This window comes from Salmo salar, chromosome 04 (genome assembly GCF_965601325.2).
Source record: "Salmo salar chromosome 04, fSalSal1, whole genome shotgun sequence".
Taxonomy (NCBI): Eukaryota; Metazoa; Chordata; class Actinopteri; order Salmoniformes; family Salmonidae; genus Salmo; species Salmo salar.
Window position 1 is genome coordinate 18,987,762 of NC_138294.1, and position 16,551 is coordinate 19,004,312.

A 16,551-nucleotide genomic window follows, 5' to 3' on the forward strand; every position below is an offset into this window, starting at 1 on the left:
TTAGACTAGTTGAGTATCTGGAGCGTCAGCATTTGTGATTTCAATTACAGGCTCAAAATGTGTCAGCAAAAATGTACGTTCCCTCAACTGCCAAGGAACCAAATGGGCTAGCTGGTGTGTTTGTTTGTTTAAAATACTTTATTTACCTGGCCCTTGTCCCACTGCATATGTGTCAGCCTGATATTTTAGTTTACTCAGGCTATGCCCATTGTGGCATAAGTTTCTGTTTGGAGGAAAATGTCAACTGAAGTTTCGTTTTCTTTTCATGCTGTGTTGCTTTTACAGTTGTGTCCAGTGGCGTAAAGTACTTAAGTAAAAATACTTTAAAGTACTAAAGTATTTTTGGGGGGGGTTATCTGTACTTTACTATTTATATTTTTACTTTTACTTCACTACATTCCTAAAGAAAATAATTTACTTTTTACTCCATACATTTACCCTAGCACCCAAAAGTACTCGTTACATTTTGACTGCTTAGCAGGACAGGATAATGGTCCAATTCTGTATACACAAAGATTAGCATGTTAATGTGTTTGGTTCTCTGTCGTTAATAGTTGGTATCTTTTAAAGAAAAGTAGTACATTTGATATGTTTGAAGTAGACAGTATGAGTAGATCTAATCATTTAATGTCAAATCATTATTTAGTCAAAGATTTAAAAAAAATATTTAAAAATCAGTGAAATCTATTTTCTACAGACAGACCTGCTCCAGCTCCTATTGATTGCCTGAATCTAAAGAAGACAATTGCTGTTTCCTGTGGAGTGGTGCATTCTGCCGTTCTGACAAAGGTTCAGAATTTTTTTTAGTAGTAACTGAGTTTCAACTTCAGACCTCACTATGACCCTTAAATACCATTGCAGGCTGTAAGACAAAAAAAAAAAAAAAACACACACACTTTAGCTTTGGGGAAGAGGGTTTCAGGTGGGCGGAACGGGGCAGGCTATGGGGGGTGATCAGTGCCGGAATTAAGCCAGGTGAAGCTACTGATATCTCTCACGAAGTCACCCAATGTCTTCCTAGTGCCATAAAATACCGTCATGAATTAACATGGACTGCCAACGGAGACAACTTTTTTTCTAAGGTGTCAAACTGCCGACACGTTCACGTCACACGTTATGTATACGTAGTGTTCACGTCGTGTAACGTGGCGCTGACACGTCACCTGTCAGTTCGCTTGTAGGTCTATTATGAACAATCTTACCACGAACGCCTTAAAAATGTCTACATGTTACAGGCGTCAAGTTTAAGTGACTGTTTAGTTTATTATTAAAGATCTCAACATGAACGCCTTACAAACATCTACATGATTTAGTAAAAAACATTTTTCATTGCCGGAGTAATCTAATCAATTAAATTTGTCGATTTAGCTAAAATAGGCGCATCACATCAATAGGCTAGTTGATATCGCAGCCAGCCACCATTACTGTGTAGATATGCCTATTTCTCAAATCAATACAGACACAAGTGCTTCTTTGTTGGAGGTGGCCCTATTCAGAAATAAGAGGTAGTCTAGGTCTCTAGTGGCACATTCAAAACAACTCGGAAATCTCTGACTTCCGACTTCAGTGCATTCAAGACAACTGGGAACTCTGGAAAAAAATTTGCTCAGACTGGGAAAAATAGTTTAGAATGGTCATCCAACTCGGAATTCCAATTCAGAAATTCGGGCATCTTTCTCTGAAAATCACTGATGTCATGATTCGACCTCGTTCCCAGTTTAACGGTTTAACTGACACCATGCAATCCTTAGGGTATACATTTCCGTGGAGATATCTTACGGTTAAAAGCAGGGCTTGAATTGAGGGAGTATGCGAGGTTATGGCCTAACCTTTATTATAGAGACAGGTAAAAAGCATATGCTACCCCGTAGAAAAACAACGGTCCAGATTATGTAAAGTGATCTAGGGTATTAACGCCACGATTATTTCCACATAGTCTACTAGCCTATTGAAGGTCTTGCTCAGCCTCAACATAATTTATTGGTAGACCTATAGGCTTATGAAAACATTCACTTTTAAATGAAAAGCAAGTGTTTCTTTCACAGGAAAATATGGTTGTTTAATTAAATGCTCTGCCATGTAGAATATTAGTGGTAGGCTATGCTTACAGCAATAGATCAAAAATATAAAATCGGTATGGGTCTATCCATAGACCAAACAGTAACAGAATTGTATTATATAACACTTTATTATTCAGGAGAATCACATTGAATAAGGCTATTCATTCCAGTGCAGTTGCGTTCTTACTCATAAGCTTAGTCTAAACGGAACCGAAAACACTCCAGCCTGTTTTGATGACAGATCATGAAGCCTGAACATTTCAGCTGTATTTGTCATTGATTTAGTCCACAATCGCCTTCAGATTTGATACACATGAAGGCCTAGATTTTCTATGGATCTGACAAGCAATAGATTGATTAGGTTCCTTTGACTTTCCCCCACATTATATTTGTTCCCAATTAGACTAAATGTAGTCCTATTAATTAGTTTAGAATGTTTTCCTATTAATTTGCATAGACGAATCATTGTGATTAATGATATTTACTATCATCTGCTTTATGAATAAACAGGCATCGGGTTAAAATAAAAATATCATGTCGATGTCCTCCCCACACATTGTTACTTACCTTAGATCACAGTCAGCTAATTTCTACTTCATTCATATGCAATACATTTGATTGTTACATTTACACATTTCAGTAATTTAGCAGATGCTCTTATCCAGAGCATCTTACAAGAGCAATTAGTGAATCTCACATTATGTGCCCAGTATGATAGCGCAAGAACATTTCTTAGCAGATAATGACATGACAATAACAGTAGCTGTAGATGATGTAATGAAAAGTTGCTGGATGGTTGGTAATGAAGGACATCAGGTAGATCCATTTCTGGGTGTTAGGCAGAACCCCCAGGTCCCAGAGAACAGGAGCAGAGTAAAGCGAACAGGGTAGGAGGCAGACGTAAACAAGCAAACAGGTTACAGGCTGATCAGGTATGCAAAAATAGTTATTATATTATTTAATTTAAACGTTTGATTAGACATCCAATATTGTTATTTGCAGACAGAAAAGAAAGGACACCCATCTAATTTTTTATGTCAGTGGGGTTGATGAGGGAGGTAAGGGATGGTCCCTGGAAAAGATGAGGCGAGTTGTCAGAGAAACTCTGGGGTGGTGTCTTCCACCTTAACAGTACCTGGCAGCGGAGGTTACTTACTGTGTCCCAGTGGTTAGCCTTAAAATGGACTATTTGGAGAAACCTCCTGGCCAGTGTTGGTACTGCAGACAGCATGGCGATGCCGCCCACTGTGAGGAGGCAAACGCAAATAGTTACCATTGAGATTTTTATATTCACCTTAACAGATGGTGAACCCAGCTAGGAGCGAAAGAGCAGCAAGGTTTCCCAGGTCTCGCCTTCCTTTCATCCTTCTTCCAAACCAAGTCATTCGCCCGGATGTCTAAGCTCTTGGTCCCCTCCTTGATTTTCCTCCGGTAGCCCTCCTTCTGTTTCTCCTGTGCCTTGTCCATGTTCAATGTCACCTTGATTGATAATATAAATAAATGCAATTTCTATGTCATATTATTACAAATACACTTACATATTTCTTGGAGGGCCAGAAATTAAATTAACAGCGGACAATACATTTTAACCTGGTCAAAAACCTCCACATCCTTCTCAGGCCGTGCCTGAAGGTGGTCCTCCAAGGCCTTCTGATCTGTTTCCACAACTTCCACATCAGGTGGAGTTTCAGTGATCTGAAAGTACATTATACAATAACAGCAATAGACAAACACTAAGGCCATACAGCTGCAGCGCCAGTCCATACAGCTGCAGCTCCAGTCCATACAGCTGCAGCTCCAGTCCATACAGCAGGCGATAGGGTGTGTTCTCTGGAGGCCTGGACGCTGCTGTTCTGTGCAAAGAGAATGAACTTCAGGTTCCCCTCCCACCATGCCTGGAACCCGTCAAGGGACTTGGTGTGGTTGGTCCACTCATCCAAACCTGGAGGGGGTAGGAAAGGGATATCTATTGACAATGGAAGATAAAATGTCGGATTATGTCAAATCATATTTTATTTGTCACATGCTCCAAATACAACAGGTAGACCTTACCCTGAAATGTTTACAAGCCCTTAACAATGCAGTTCAAGAAAACGTTAACAAAAATATTTACTAAATAAAATAACTAACACAATAAAAATAACAGGCTATATACAGGGGGTACCGGTACCGAGTGGAGGTACAGGTTAGTAACCCCATGGAAGTCCTGAGTTCACTGAAACCAGGAGAAGTGTGAAGACAGATGAAAACGTGAATCAACAAAATTAACGTTACTGTGTGAACTAAATTGCCATGTTTGGATTGTTCAAGAGTTCGTAAAGAACTATGAATTTAGATACATTTTATTGTACTGCAGATGCTATGGATTTATAATTACAGGGAAACTGCGGATAGTTCAGAGGGAGCAACACAAGGGTGCGCTCCTATAATTTAAATATAGTTGATTAGATTAGAATCTGGTTGTGTTTTCCCTTTCTTAAATTTTTCCCTGAGCCGCATGTGTACCTGTGACAATATTGTGTTTAGAGGTAGGTGAAGGAGTCAAGCGCAAGAGAGCAGAGATGTCCGAGATGCGTTAATTTAATTGGCAAGTCAACAAACATACAGGCCAGGTACAATACCAAAGTAAACGCCCTTGACAGAGAAACCAGTTACTCACAAAAGGAGAAAAACAGGAACAACGCTCCTAAACTTATACACACTTGGTATAATCCGTGAACCCAACTAAGGCTCAACATCACATGAATGATCCCGCAGGAGCCTAGGCAGGCAACAGGGGTAATTATACACACAGCAATTAAAGCAAATGAAACCACATTATTATTGTAGACTGTAGGCTGTGGTCTATCTTGGTTTAGTTAGAAAAATCTTTGTTTGCGCTCTCTCCCTCGGAGAAGGAACAGTCGCCAGCGCGCCGAAATATACTTTTTGTGGACAACTCCAAAATGACTTTGGAAAGCCACTTTGACTCCGGCTCCTAAAGTGCCACCGTACACATAACTGCTGGTTTTAGGCAGCACTAAAAAGGCAGGGCAGGCCAGGGCTCATGTTTGGAGTATTCATTGCAGCAGGTCAAAAGACTCTGGGCTGAGATAAAATCAAAGCCCGGGTTTGGTGACGTCAACGGTTTAGACATAATTATGACTTTATGGATGTGGTTACTAGTGACGACCCTCGGAGGCTTGGACCCCTCGTTCTGTGCTGCTGATTGGCCAAAGAATGATAAACGAAATTAATGAAAGCGAATCATACTTTATCGATCAGATAGCTGAGCGTTCCTCAGATAAGGTAATTGGGGCCAATCAACGCAAACTGTTTACATTTTCATTATGGGGGTCCAATCAATTATGCAGTGCATACAATCTGGTAAATCAGTGATCATTGATAACTACTGCAAATCGGATTTAATGCCTTCTGATATTTTACTAAAAGTAGCTCACACACAGGCATATGCGCGCGCACACGCACACAGGTAGTGCCCTATATAGTCAACCTAGGTGGACCTCACTTTAGTCATTCATCAGTCAATCGTCACATCATCATGTTCTGCTGGGGAGACGGTTCGAGTGGACAGCTTGGTCTAAACTTTGAGATTGTGTCTGTTCCTACAGCAGGGAATATATTATCTGATAAAGTCACAGAAATTACTTGTGGGGAGCAACACACTTTATTTCTCACGGTAGATGGCAGGATCCTATCATGCGGGCGCAACTCAAAGGGACAACTTGGTAGACAGAAGAACAGAGATTCAAAACTACCAGGTAAGACAATTTAATTATATCTGACTATTTGGGTGCAAGGATCGCTATGTAGGCTATTTAGGATTAAAGTGCGGCTAAAAGGATGCTTGCTTTAGAATTATTTTATTCTTTATCATTATGCTAACATTTTCTGTTCACAATATTGTTCATAATTATAGATGATATAACAATGTATAGTAGCCTATATTTAGCCTAGTGAGCTCTACCACAACTTTCAGAAATGGGTACGCTATCCCTCAATAAAACTACAACATAGACTCACAGTTGGGTTTCAGTTTCGTTTCTCAATCAAAATTAGAGGAACGAAAGTTAACTGTTGTTATGTAATTTACGTCATCCTCAAGATTATGAACTTTAATTTAGTCAATGATGCCCTGAGGACATAAAATATAAAACTACAAGATACAAGATATAGTAACAAGTACATTACATTAGAACATGTAACATCACAGGTATCACAAACAAATTATTAAAGTCAATCAAAACAATTGCACACCTCGGTGAACTCATTTATCATCAGGGTGTTAAACTGCCCTAGTGGCACCAGGGAATCCAAATGTAATGGTATTTAACCCTTTCCAAGACAGGACTTCCAAATAAAACTGTGTGTTCTACCCATTTCAGCCCCAGTGGAGGGTCTGGGGGCAGTGGTCTCTGTGGCTTGTGGTCAGGACCACTCTGTAGCTGTGTGTGCGTCAGGACAGGTCTACTCCTGGGGGGCAGGGGGTGAGGGACAGCTGGGCATCGGCCTTACTACTGTCTCCAAAGTCCCCAGGCCAAGGCAAGGAAACCTCAACTTCAACTTGAAATAGATCTTGATAGTGAAATATCATCCATGATTTACATTGTCAAGTAATGAGAGCCCTCTTGGATTCCACTGATCACTAACAAAGACAATATGTACTAGATGTCTCCTTTTTTTTACAGACCAGTTCCAATACCTTCGCCCTTGCCGATAACAGTGATACAGGTTGCTTGTGGAAATTTCCATTCTTTGGCCCTGACTAAAGGTATAATGTACTGTACCTACTGATGTTCCTCACACAGACTACATTCCATCTAAACTATGATAACCACATGCATCAGTTAGACTACACTTAGAAAAAAAGGTCCTGTCTTAAACCTAAAAGGCTTATTCAGCTGTCCCCATTGGAGAACCCTTTTTGGTTCCAGGTAGAATCATTTTGAGTTCCATGTCAAACCTTAGTCTCAAAGTTCTACATGAAACCCAAAAGTGCTCTACCTGGAGCCAAAAAGGCATATCCTACGGGGACAGAAGAACTCTTTTGGAACATCAAAAGGACAGTGAGATGATATTTATTAGGAAAGAATGTTACTCTGGAATTGTGATGTAATTGTAATGTAATATGTAATTTCTTTGTCTTCTACAGGAGGACAGGTGTTCTCATGGGGTCTTAACAGTCATGGACAGCTGGGCCTGGGGAAGGAAGTCGCTCTGCAGCCCATACCTGCCCTGGTGCGCTCCCTCACAGGGGTCCCAGTGACCCAGGTAGCAGCCGGAGGAACCCACACTCTGGCCCTCACCCTCCCAGGCCTGGTCTACTGCTGTGGGGCGAACAGGGCTGGGCAGCTGGGACTCAACCGTGTGGATGAGAAAGGTACTACGGCACTCTACCTCTCTTCGTATGCTACTTGTATAAAAAGCTAATCAGGCTTATCCACCAGCATTTTCTCATTTGAACTTGGATTCCTTTGTTATAACCACTAAGTCATTTTAAAGATGTATTATAATGAGTGGGAACATTGCATGATGCTTGTATGATGCTTGTTCCCCCTGCCAGGCCGGTTCAACATCTGTGCTGTGCCTGCTCTCAGAGTCTTGGGGGTTTCCTTCATCAGCTGTGGAGAGGCACATTCTGCTGTTCTCACCAAGGTATCATACTATTACTGTGGAGAGGCACATTCTGCTGTTCTCACCAAGGTATCATACTATTACTGTGGAGAGGCACACTGTTGTTCTCACCAAGGTATCATACTATTACTGTGGAGAGACACATTCTGCTGTTCTCACCAAGGTATCATACTATTACTGTGGAGAGACACATTCTGCTGTTCTCACCAAGGTATCATACTATTACTGTGGAGAGGCACATTCTGCTGTTCTCACCAAGGTATCATACTATTACTGTGGAGAGGGCCACTGCTGTTCTCACCAAGGTATCAAAATGTTACTGTGGAGAGGCACACTGCTGTTCTCATCAAGGTATCATACAATTACAGGCTTTTTACTGAAGGCTCCAAGGAAGATGTTGGTGTGAAAGGAGACAAATACTACGGCAGTTCATTAAGTTCAGAAAAAGTATTTAACGTCCTAAATAGTGGGCCCACTGGGAGATAGTTCTGCACACAAAGTCAGTAACCTCTCGAAGGTACAATTCATCACATGTTGGTAAATAAAGCCAGTTATACAAAATGACCTTGAACAGAGGTGAAAAACAAACAATCAAGTGTCTGGATACACAATGAACCATACAAGTTGTTATCTGAGTGCATGAATACAGTCTCATACTAAATGAGAAGTTACAGTCATATTACAGAATAGAAAAAACAGGTAATACAGAATATGTCCTGATTATGGCTGTTATTACAGATCAAGCCTCGGGGCTATGAGAGTAAAGGTAAATCCAGTGTGTCGACCCTTATATACCATTAGACTGTCTCTTTAAGAAGTGATATGGGCCTTGACCTGATTAGACCAGGAACAACTCTGGGCCTTGACATGTCAACAACTGGTTCTGGTTCTTTGTGGTCTTTAGGGTGGACAGGTGTTCACCTTTGGAGAGGGAAGCCAAGGCCAGCTTGGGCACAACGCCTCAGCTAACGAACTCCTACCCAAACTGGTAGAGGGTATGGATGGACTGGTCTCACAGATAGCATGTGGCAGGTAATGACCAACAGCATAATGCTACTTATACACATATATACACATATAATAAACAGATAGGAAACCAATCTTGAACATTCTCAGTCTGACAGTTTTTTTGTCTTACTGTAACTCTGCCAGCCATCACACCCTGGTGCTGGGGTCCTCAGGTCAACTCTGGGCCTTTGGCAGTGGGGTCAAAGGTCAGCTAGGGACTGGCATTACGGAGGGCAGCTTGCGACCCACCTCAGTGCTGCTGAAAAGGGCTCCTGGTGGGACAGCGACAGTCACACACATCGGTACCAGATACAATGTCTATTTTATTGTCTTCTATTCTATTTTGTATTTGATTCTATTCAGATCTATTATTCATCTACATACTGACTATCTAGTATTTGGGTGACTGAATTAGAACACATACATAACGAGACTTGATGTACCTACAACCTCTTCTGTACATTTTGCTTCTTTTTTTAAAAATCAGACATGAAGATATCAGTGGGATGGAATTCAAACTTCATTTTCACTGCTGAGGTAATGTTTCTGACCTTTTATACCTCTGTAAAAGGGAGACTGGAACATTCTAAATGTCTCAAGCAGATAATTCATGTTTGAGATATGTGCATTTATTATATTGCTTTATCTGCCTTTGTAGAGTTCTGAAAGAGAACAGCCAATCGGGAGGTTAGATGAAGCCAAGCTGCAAAAATGGCTGACGATGGAGCAAGGAAATGCAGAGGCGGAAAGGTTAATTTATTATTATTTACATTGAATATTAAAACATAAATCTACAGTAGAGAAAAGTTCTTTGTTAGTTTTTATTTATTTTCTAGCTAACTCAAAATGAAATAAGCAACATTTATTTTACAGTTGTATTTCTTATAGTATAATTGTACTGAAACATCAAATATGTCCACATTTGTTCCAACAGAGAAATATCCTTGATGTTCTCAACAAGTTCAAGTCTTGTGGCCAGTTTCACCATAGCCAGGTAAGCGAATTTAAAATGGAAGGTTTGGATAGTTTGAAATGAAAACTGTCTGTATACGGTTAGGCCTATGTTGTGTTCTTGCTAATGCTATGCCCTCTGTTTCTAATGCTATGCCCTCTGTTTCTAATGCTATGCCCTCTGTTTCTAATGCTATGCCCTCTGTTTATAATGCTATGCCCTCTGTTTCTAATGCTATGCCCTCTGTTTCTAATGCTATGCCCTCTGTTTCTAATGCTATGCCCTCTGTTTCTAATGCTATGCCCTCTGTTTCTAATGCTATGCCCTCTGTTTATAATGCTATGCCCTCTGTTTATAATGCTATGCCCTCTGTTTATAATGCTATGCCCTCTGTTTATAATGCTATGCCCTCTGTTTCTAATGCTATGCCCTCTGTTTCTAATGCTATGCCCTCTGTTTCTAATGCTATGCCCTCTGTTTATAATGCTATGCCCTCTGTTTCTAATGCTATGCCCTCTGTTTCTAATGCTATGCCCTCTGTTTATAATGCTATGCCCTCTGTTTATAATGCTATGCCCTCTGTTTCTTATGACCAGTGAGATTCCACAAGCAGCTGGAGCTTTGACAGTGGACCTAGAGGCTGCCAGCCAGGTTTTCGACCAGCTACTGAACATACCTTGGATTAGGAAATCAGTTAAGATCAACTTACTCTTTAACCCCATATGTTAAATGAATATATATTTAGAACAGAACTAAATGTTACTCTCCTAATTTCTCTGTTATTTTTCCAAATAGGTCAACATTGTGCCACTGGTGGAAAATCTTTGCATTTCAGCAGCTGTCATCAAGTCACCAGAGATTTTTCTGATACTACCCACAATCCCTCTTCTCCACGAGGACCACAACGTCATGAACATGGTCATGACTTTAGCAGTATTTATCAACAACCATCTGAACAAAACGGCCATGAAAACTTTAAGTAAATAACCCCTGACCTTTTCCAATCATCAGCTAATAATCACATTTGGCATCAGTTAAAAATGACTAGAATATTATTATAATTGAACCATGGCTGACACTACATAACCAGTGTATACACTGAGAGATAATCATTTTTTGGCAATATCATGAAATGCAAACATTATTGTAATTTACAATAAGGTCATATAATGCACTTCATTTTCTACTGTATTCTAGAAGACTGGTGGTCGTCACTGGAGCCTTCCATCATGACTAAGCACATTCTGATGTGGAAGAATGCCCTGTCATTCCTGCTGAGGAACGGTCTTCTGGTTACCCACAACCCTGGAGTCAAACTCTTGCTACAACTCCTCAAGCCGCTCCACAAAGTCAGTGTCCATGCACCTTGCTTGTCAATCATTTTTATGCATTTGATCATTTTCTATATTTCTGTCAATAGTTGATCATCCTCCAACATAATTCATTAACCGTTCAGTCCTTCATCGTAAATAATTCATAATTATTGCAGATAATACATTTGTGATGGAATGTAGAAATGTATCATTATGTTATATCAAAGGCAAACAAAAGGGCTGGAAGAATCCAGAAAGTTCCAGCCAGTACCTTTTATGTGGAAGAGATCATCGGTAAAGTCATTCCTTGGGAGGACATGAAGCTTTGGCGTATTTGGTCAACAAGGGAGGTAATAAAATAACATAATAACCATCTCTAAATTTGAAAATGATAACTTGGCCCTCTCAGTTTGTTCTTAAAAGATGAGGGGGAAAAGCCATATGGTGGCTCCCCACTGGGCATCAGCTTTGACTTCAGAGCATATGAAAGAAATGAGATCCATATCAATTGTTGCGATATTACCCCTTTTTTTTGCTGTGTGTCACTTCCAGGATACGGAGGAGACGCCTGTCATCTTTTGCCGTTTCCCATTTGTGTTGAATCTGATATGCAAGATGGCTGTTTTCAACATTCATGCACATTTTACAAAGGTAAACTATTATTCCACTTAAAATGAATATGTCTTCTTTATAACATTTGATTGACCCTTATTTATGTATACCTTACATAGTGGTTCCCCAAGCTGGTATATAATTCTATATACTTAAAAGAGTGTATGTTTATATATTGCAGGAGGTTCACAAACTCACCCACCGGCTAACAGTGATGTGTTCTCCTGGAACGTTCCCAGACAACCCAGAATCTCCCCCTGCTCCAATCTTCCAGTTGGCCTTAAGGCGCCCGTCACTCATCAAAGACACCTTCAGACAACTGGGTGCTGCAGATCATGATTACTTCAAGAGAGAACTTGTGGTAAAAAATGTTTTTGTCAGTTCAAAAGGGACAATAAAGTAACATTCAAATAGTTATCCCTGAGACTGAATGTTACAACTCAACTAATCTTTGCCAAATCAAACCAAATCTCAGCTACTCGATTTAACATTTTAATGTTAGACTTTCACTACCCACTGGGCACACACTGGTTGAATCAACGTTGGTTCCAGTGAAACAACGTGGAATAGACATTGAATTGACGTCTGTGCCCAGTGGTAGAGACTAGAACTCAACCTAAATGTGGCCTATCTTACTGTATCCATCAGGTGCAGTTTGTGGAGGACATGAAGCTGTCGCTCGTCAACAAAAGGGACTTTTTCCTCCATGTGTTTGAAGAGCTGTTGGCAGCAGAGTCTGAGATGTTCATGTACAACGACACCAAGACACTGGTCTGGTTCCCTGCCAAGGTAAGAACTTGAATTAGGGAATTGCGATTTCATTACTGTATAATAAATCACTTCACTCTCAAGCAAATTAAAATAGGTGAGTAATGGAATAATATTCTAAAAACAATCAAAAATACTTTAGTCTGTTAATAGCAACAAAAAGAGATTCAACCACTACAGTAGTGCCACTATCTACACTGTATCAATCAATATAGCATTGTGTCCAATTATAATCACTCACTCCCTACTCTCCCCCTGATGTACCAAGGTTTTATAATTATACACATTCACAGCTAAAAGCTGAATTTCAGTACACAGACAACAACATAATACAACAAAGGAGATAGAAGTTAGTTGAAGAAGAATGGTGCCTGCTCTTGTTTATTCTTGATCTCTGCCTTGACTCATGGGCCACCTACCCTTACTACCAGCCCAGAGTGGAGGAGAAGAGCTACTTCCTGTTTGGTGTCTTGTGTGGCATGGCCCTGTACAACCACAACATTGTACACCTGCCCTTCCCTCTGGCCCTGTTCAAGAAGATGGTGGGGGTCAAGCCCTCACTGGAGGACCTGAGAGAGTTTGACCCTGTTGTGGGAGGGTACGTTTTGTATTTTAGAATGTACATTTTAGCATTGAATTGGTATCCCTTAGAAATGGATTAAAATGTTTCAACATTAATTTATTTTCATTGTAATTGAAGGAGTTTGCGGTACCTCTTGGAGGACTACACTGATGATGATGTTGAAGAAAACCTAGACATGACCTTCACCGTATGTATTGTATTGCATTCAAACTTGAGCTGTGAAATATCACTAGATACAGTATGTGAATAGTGGTAAAACTGTTTATTTTCATCAGGTGATCTGGGATGACCAGAAGGTGGAGCTTGATCCCAAAGAAACAGGAAAACCAGTCACAAGTACTAACAAGTAAGTCTACAGCAACATTTACTCCTACAGATGTAAGATCTGAATTTGATCACTCTGTTGCAGGAGAACTTTCCTGCAATGCAGGACATTTTAAAAGTGTTGAATATATTTCAGGTTTAAAAAGGCTTCAGACTTGATTTTCCCTTCCAAAAAATGTGTCAACCCCTATAATTCACATTTCCTGTTGCTGCAGGATTATTTTCCTGCTGTAGCAAACTGGCTCATATTACAGTCTTACATCTGTAATACATAATACAAGATTGCAATTTTAGAAGTTAGAAATTACAATAAGCTTGCTTTCTGCTTGTTCTGTTTTTTAAAATATTTAAATACAATTCATTATTTTGACAGGAAGCAGTTTGTTGATGCCTACGTGAACCTCGCCTTCAACCGATCAGTGGAGAAGGTGTTTGAAGAGTTCAGGAGAGGCTTCTTCAAGGTGTGTGACAGGGACGTGGTGGAGTTGTTCCAGCCTGAGGAGCTCAGGGGAGTCATGGTGGGGAAAGAGGACTACGACTGGGACACGCTCAAACAGGTCTATAAACAACCATCATTCATTACTCAGTGTGGGGCTGGGTGCTGACTTGAGAAATTAGGGCAGAAATCAATCAATGTGTTGATGCATTTATATCGATGGGGGATTTGCTTTGATGTTCAAGTTATGGGCACATTTCTCAAGTTAGGACTGGAACTAGGAGATAATGTGCTATACATTGCCTAGCTATACATGGTGCTTTGTGACATACTGTGTGACGTTGAGTGGTGAATCGTTTAAATGGCGTGTGAGTTTAATATTGTTATATTATTGCTGCCATTTGTTTGGTTTGTATGCCCAGAACACTGTGTATGTTGGAGAGTACCATGCCAGACATCCCAACATCATCAACTTCTGGGAGGCTTTTGAGGAACTGACAGACAACCAAAAGAAAGCTTTTCTCCGTAAGTATGGCACTAAATTGCTCTCGGTTGAGGAAAACTGGAGGAACCATACAGTCTTTCATAATGCTGGTTCAGGGGTTTGTCTGCATATTTGAACTTTGTGTTCTACAAGAGCATTTACAAAGAAAATGTGTCTGAACACATTTGACATTTTAGTAATTTAGCAGATGCTCTTATCCAGAGCGACTTACAGGAGCAATTAGGTTTAAGTGCCTTACTCAAAAGCACAACAACATATTTTTCACCTAGTCAGTTCGGGGATTCAAACCAGCTACCTTTCGATTACTGGCCCAACACTCTTAATGGTTAGGCTACCTGCCGCACAAAGACATTCACTATGTTTCTTCCCATTCAGTCTTCCTTTCACTCTCTCTCCCTTCCTTCTCAGTGTTCCTGACGGGCTGTGATCGCGTTCCTATCCTGGGCATGGACAAGATCCAGATGACTGTGGCAGTCCTGCAGAACTCTACTGAACTACATTTCCCAGAATCCCTTACCTGCCACTTCCTACTGCTGCTGCCCATCTACCCCTCCAAGGAGATGCTGCTGGCCAGGCTCAAAGAGGCGGTGGCCCACAACAGAGGCTTCTGGAAGGAGTAATGGACACTATATATAGGCTACTGCTGTGTTCATCATTTCATTCAATGTGTTTCTTACATGTCAATATATCTATTCAGTTTAGCATAGGATTTTGGATTTTGGCCGCCTTCTAGGTTCAGATTTGCCGCTTTTTTTCAAACTTTTACATTTTGCCTTTGTCCTTGGCTTTTCTATTGAAAATGTGAAAATTGCAAATCTAGGATATGTAGGCCTACCCTATTATAGAAAAAACATTCCTTGAGTTAATGTCTACTAATTCTGAGTGTGATATATAAAAATAACATTCTTATTCAGTAATATACATTCAGTAATATACATTCAAGAGCCTACTTATTTATGCATGTTTTCTTTATTGATATAGTGTGGCGTTTTATGTAATTCTACAATAGTGTGGCATTTGATGTAATTCTACATGTGAACATCCTTTTTTTCTGGACACGTCTGCATCATCTTTTGACATATGTCTGTATCTTGTGTTTTATTGACAGAATAATTCTTTATGTATCTAATAAATGGAGATGATTAGTTTACCTCAAAGTGTTAGTTTTTTTATCAATGGGAACTGCAGTCAGCACTTCGATGCAGAACAGTGGTGTGGTTTCTCCAACAACGTGCATAACCTTCCCAGCTAGCGCATAACGTTCTGAGAACCATATGTTTCTTAGAGCTTGGTGAGAGCGTGGTTGCCCTATGGTTATTTTGCATACAACCTTCCCATAACGTTTCCTACAGGTTTCCTCAGGGTTCTATTTAAATTAATGTTCTCAAATGGTTCAGAGAATGTTAAGAAACAACGTTCTTCCATGGGAATTTCAGGACTTCAGCATAACGCTTCTTACAGGTTTTATCATGGTTTTATTTAAAGTCATGTTCTCAGAACATTCAGAGAATGTAAAAAAACAAACATGTTCTTCTGTGGGATTTTCAGTACTTCAGCATAACGTTTTCAACAGTTTTCCTCATATTCTATTCAGTCATGTTCTCAGAGGTTTAGAGAACATTAAGAAACAATGTTTTTCTGTGGGAATTCCAGTACTTTACATAACGTTTTCTGCAGGTTTCTTCATGGTTATATTTGAGAACATTAAGAAAACTTTCCATAAAAACAACAAGAACACATAGTAACATTCAAAGAACGTTGGAAGAATGTTATTTAAAAACATTTACATTCCATTCCCAGCATCAACAAAATTCTCTCTATCCTCTTTAAGTGTGTTCGGGTGTGTCGGGTGCACCCACTAATTGGCCACACCTGATCTTAATGAGTGCTTGTTTCCTTTGAAATGGGGTCTGTTTGACTAGACTAAAATGAACAGCTTTCTATGAGTTAAAAAAACATGGCATGCTTGCTCCATCCTAGTGGTGCAGTGGACTAATTCCATGGCTAGAGAGCAGAAGATCATAGGTTTGAATCTCACTGACACCATGCCACATAAAATAATTTATGGGTTTGCATGATTAATGCCTAAGTAAATGAATTGTGCTTGGAGTTCAAAACAGTTAACTTAAACTAGCAGTGTCATTAAAAGTCTTATTGAAACAGTCTCAGGACATGATTTAATTACCCTATAATATCTGTTCTCAGAACGGTAATAAAAACAACCCAGGAACATTTTCAGGGAACCATAGAAGAACCTCCCTGCAACCTAAAAATGAAACTTAAGTTCCTGGAACAGGCAACATTTTCACTTCCATTCTCAGAAAGTTTAAAAAACATTCCTTTTCACTGTCAGGAA

General features: G+C 40.0%; 1 protein-coding gene across 1 annotated transcript; it reads left to right on the forward strand.

Annotated features, from left to right (window-relative positions):
* The first annotated feature begins 5,519 nt into the window (after window positions 1-5,519).
* Window positions 5,520-15,345, forward strand: LOC106593843 (putative E3 ubiquitin-protein ligase HERC6). Its single transcript, XM_082974159.1, has 23 exons — window positions 5,520-5,821; window positions 6,446-6,602; window positions 6,749-6,831; window positions 7,213-7,440; window positions 7,624-7,715; window positions 8,599-8,726; window positions 8,847-9,004; window positions 9,190-9,239; window positions 9,361-9,452; window positions 9,637-9,696; window positions 10,251-10,347; window positions 10,450-10,633; window positions 10,852-11,003; window positions 11,195-11,317; window positions 11,520-11,618; window positions 11,761-11,940; window positions 12,228-12,368; window positions 12,779-12,945; window positions 13,048-13,117; window positions 13,206-13,276; window positions 13,628-13,811; window positions 14,113-14,215; window positions 14,604-15,345. The coding sequence occupies exons 1-23, from the start codon at window positions 5,602-5,604 to the stop codon at window positions 14,813-14,815; spliced, it is 3,051 nt and encodes a 1,016-aa protein (XP_082830285.1). The 5' UTR covers window positions 5,520-5,601; the 3' UTR covers window positions 14,816-15,345.
* Window positions 15,346-16,551: the final 1,206 nt, after the last annotated feature.

Excerpts from the sequence above, each read along its gene's own strand:
- LOC106593843 (XM_082974159.1), top strand. The coding sequence starts at position 5,602 with ATGTTCTGCTGGGGAGACGGTTCGAGTGGACAGCTTGGTCTAAACTTT. Across the intron at positions 9,240-9,360 it reads ACTTCATTTTCACTGCTGAG|AGTTCTGAAAGAGAACAGCC; the intron begins GTAATGTTTCTG and ends CTGCCTTTGTAG. Across the intron at positions 13,277-13,627 it reads CCAGTCACAAGTACTAACAA|GAAGCAGTTTGTTGATGCCT; the intron begins GTAAGTCTACAG and ends TTATTTTGACAG.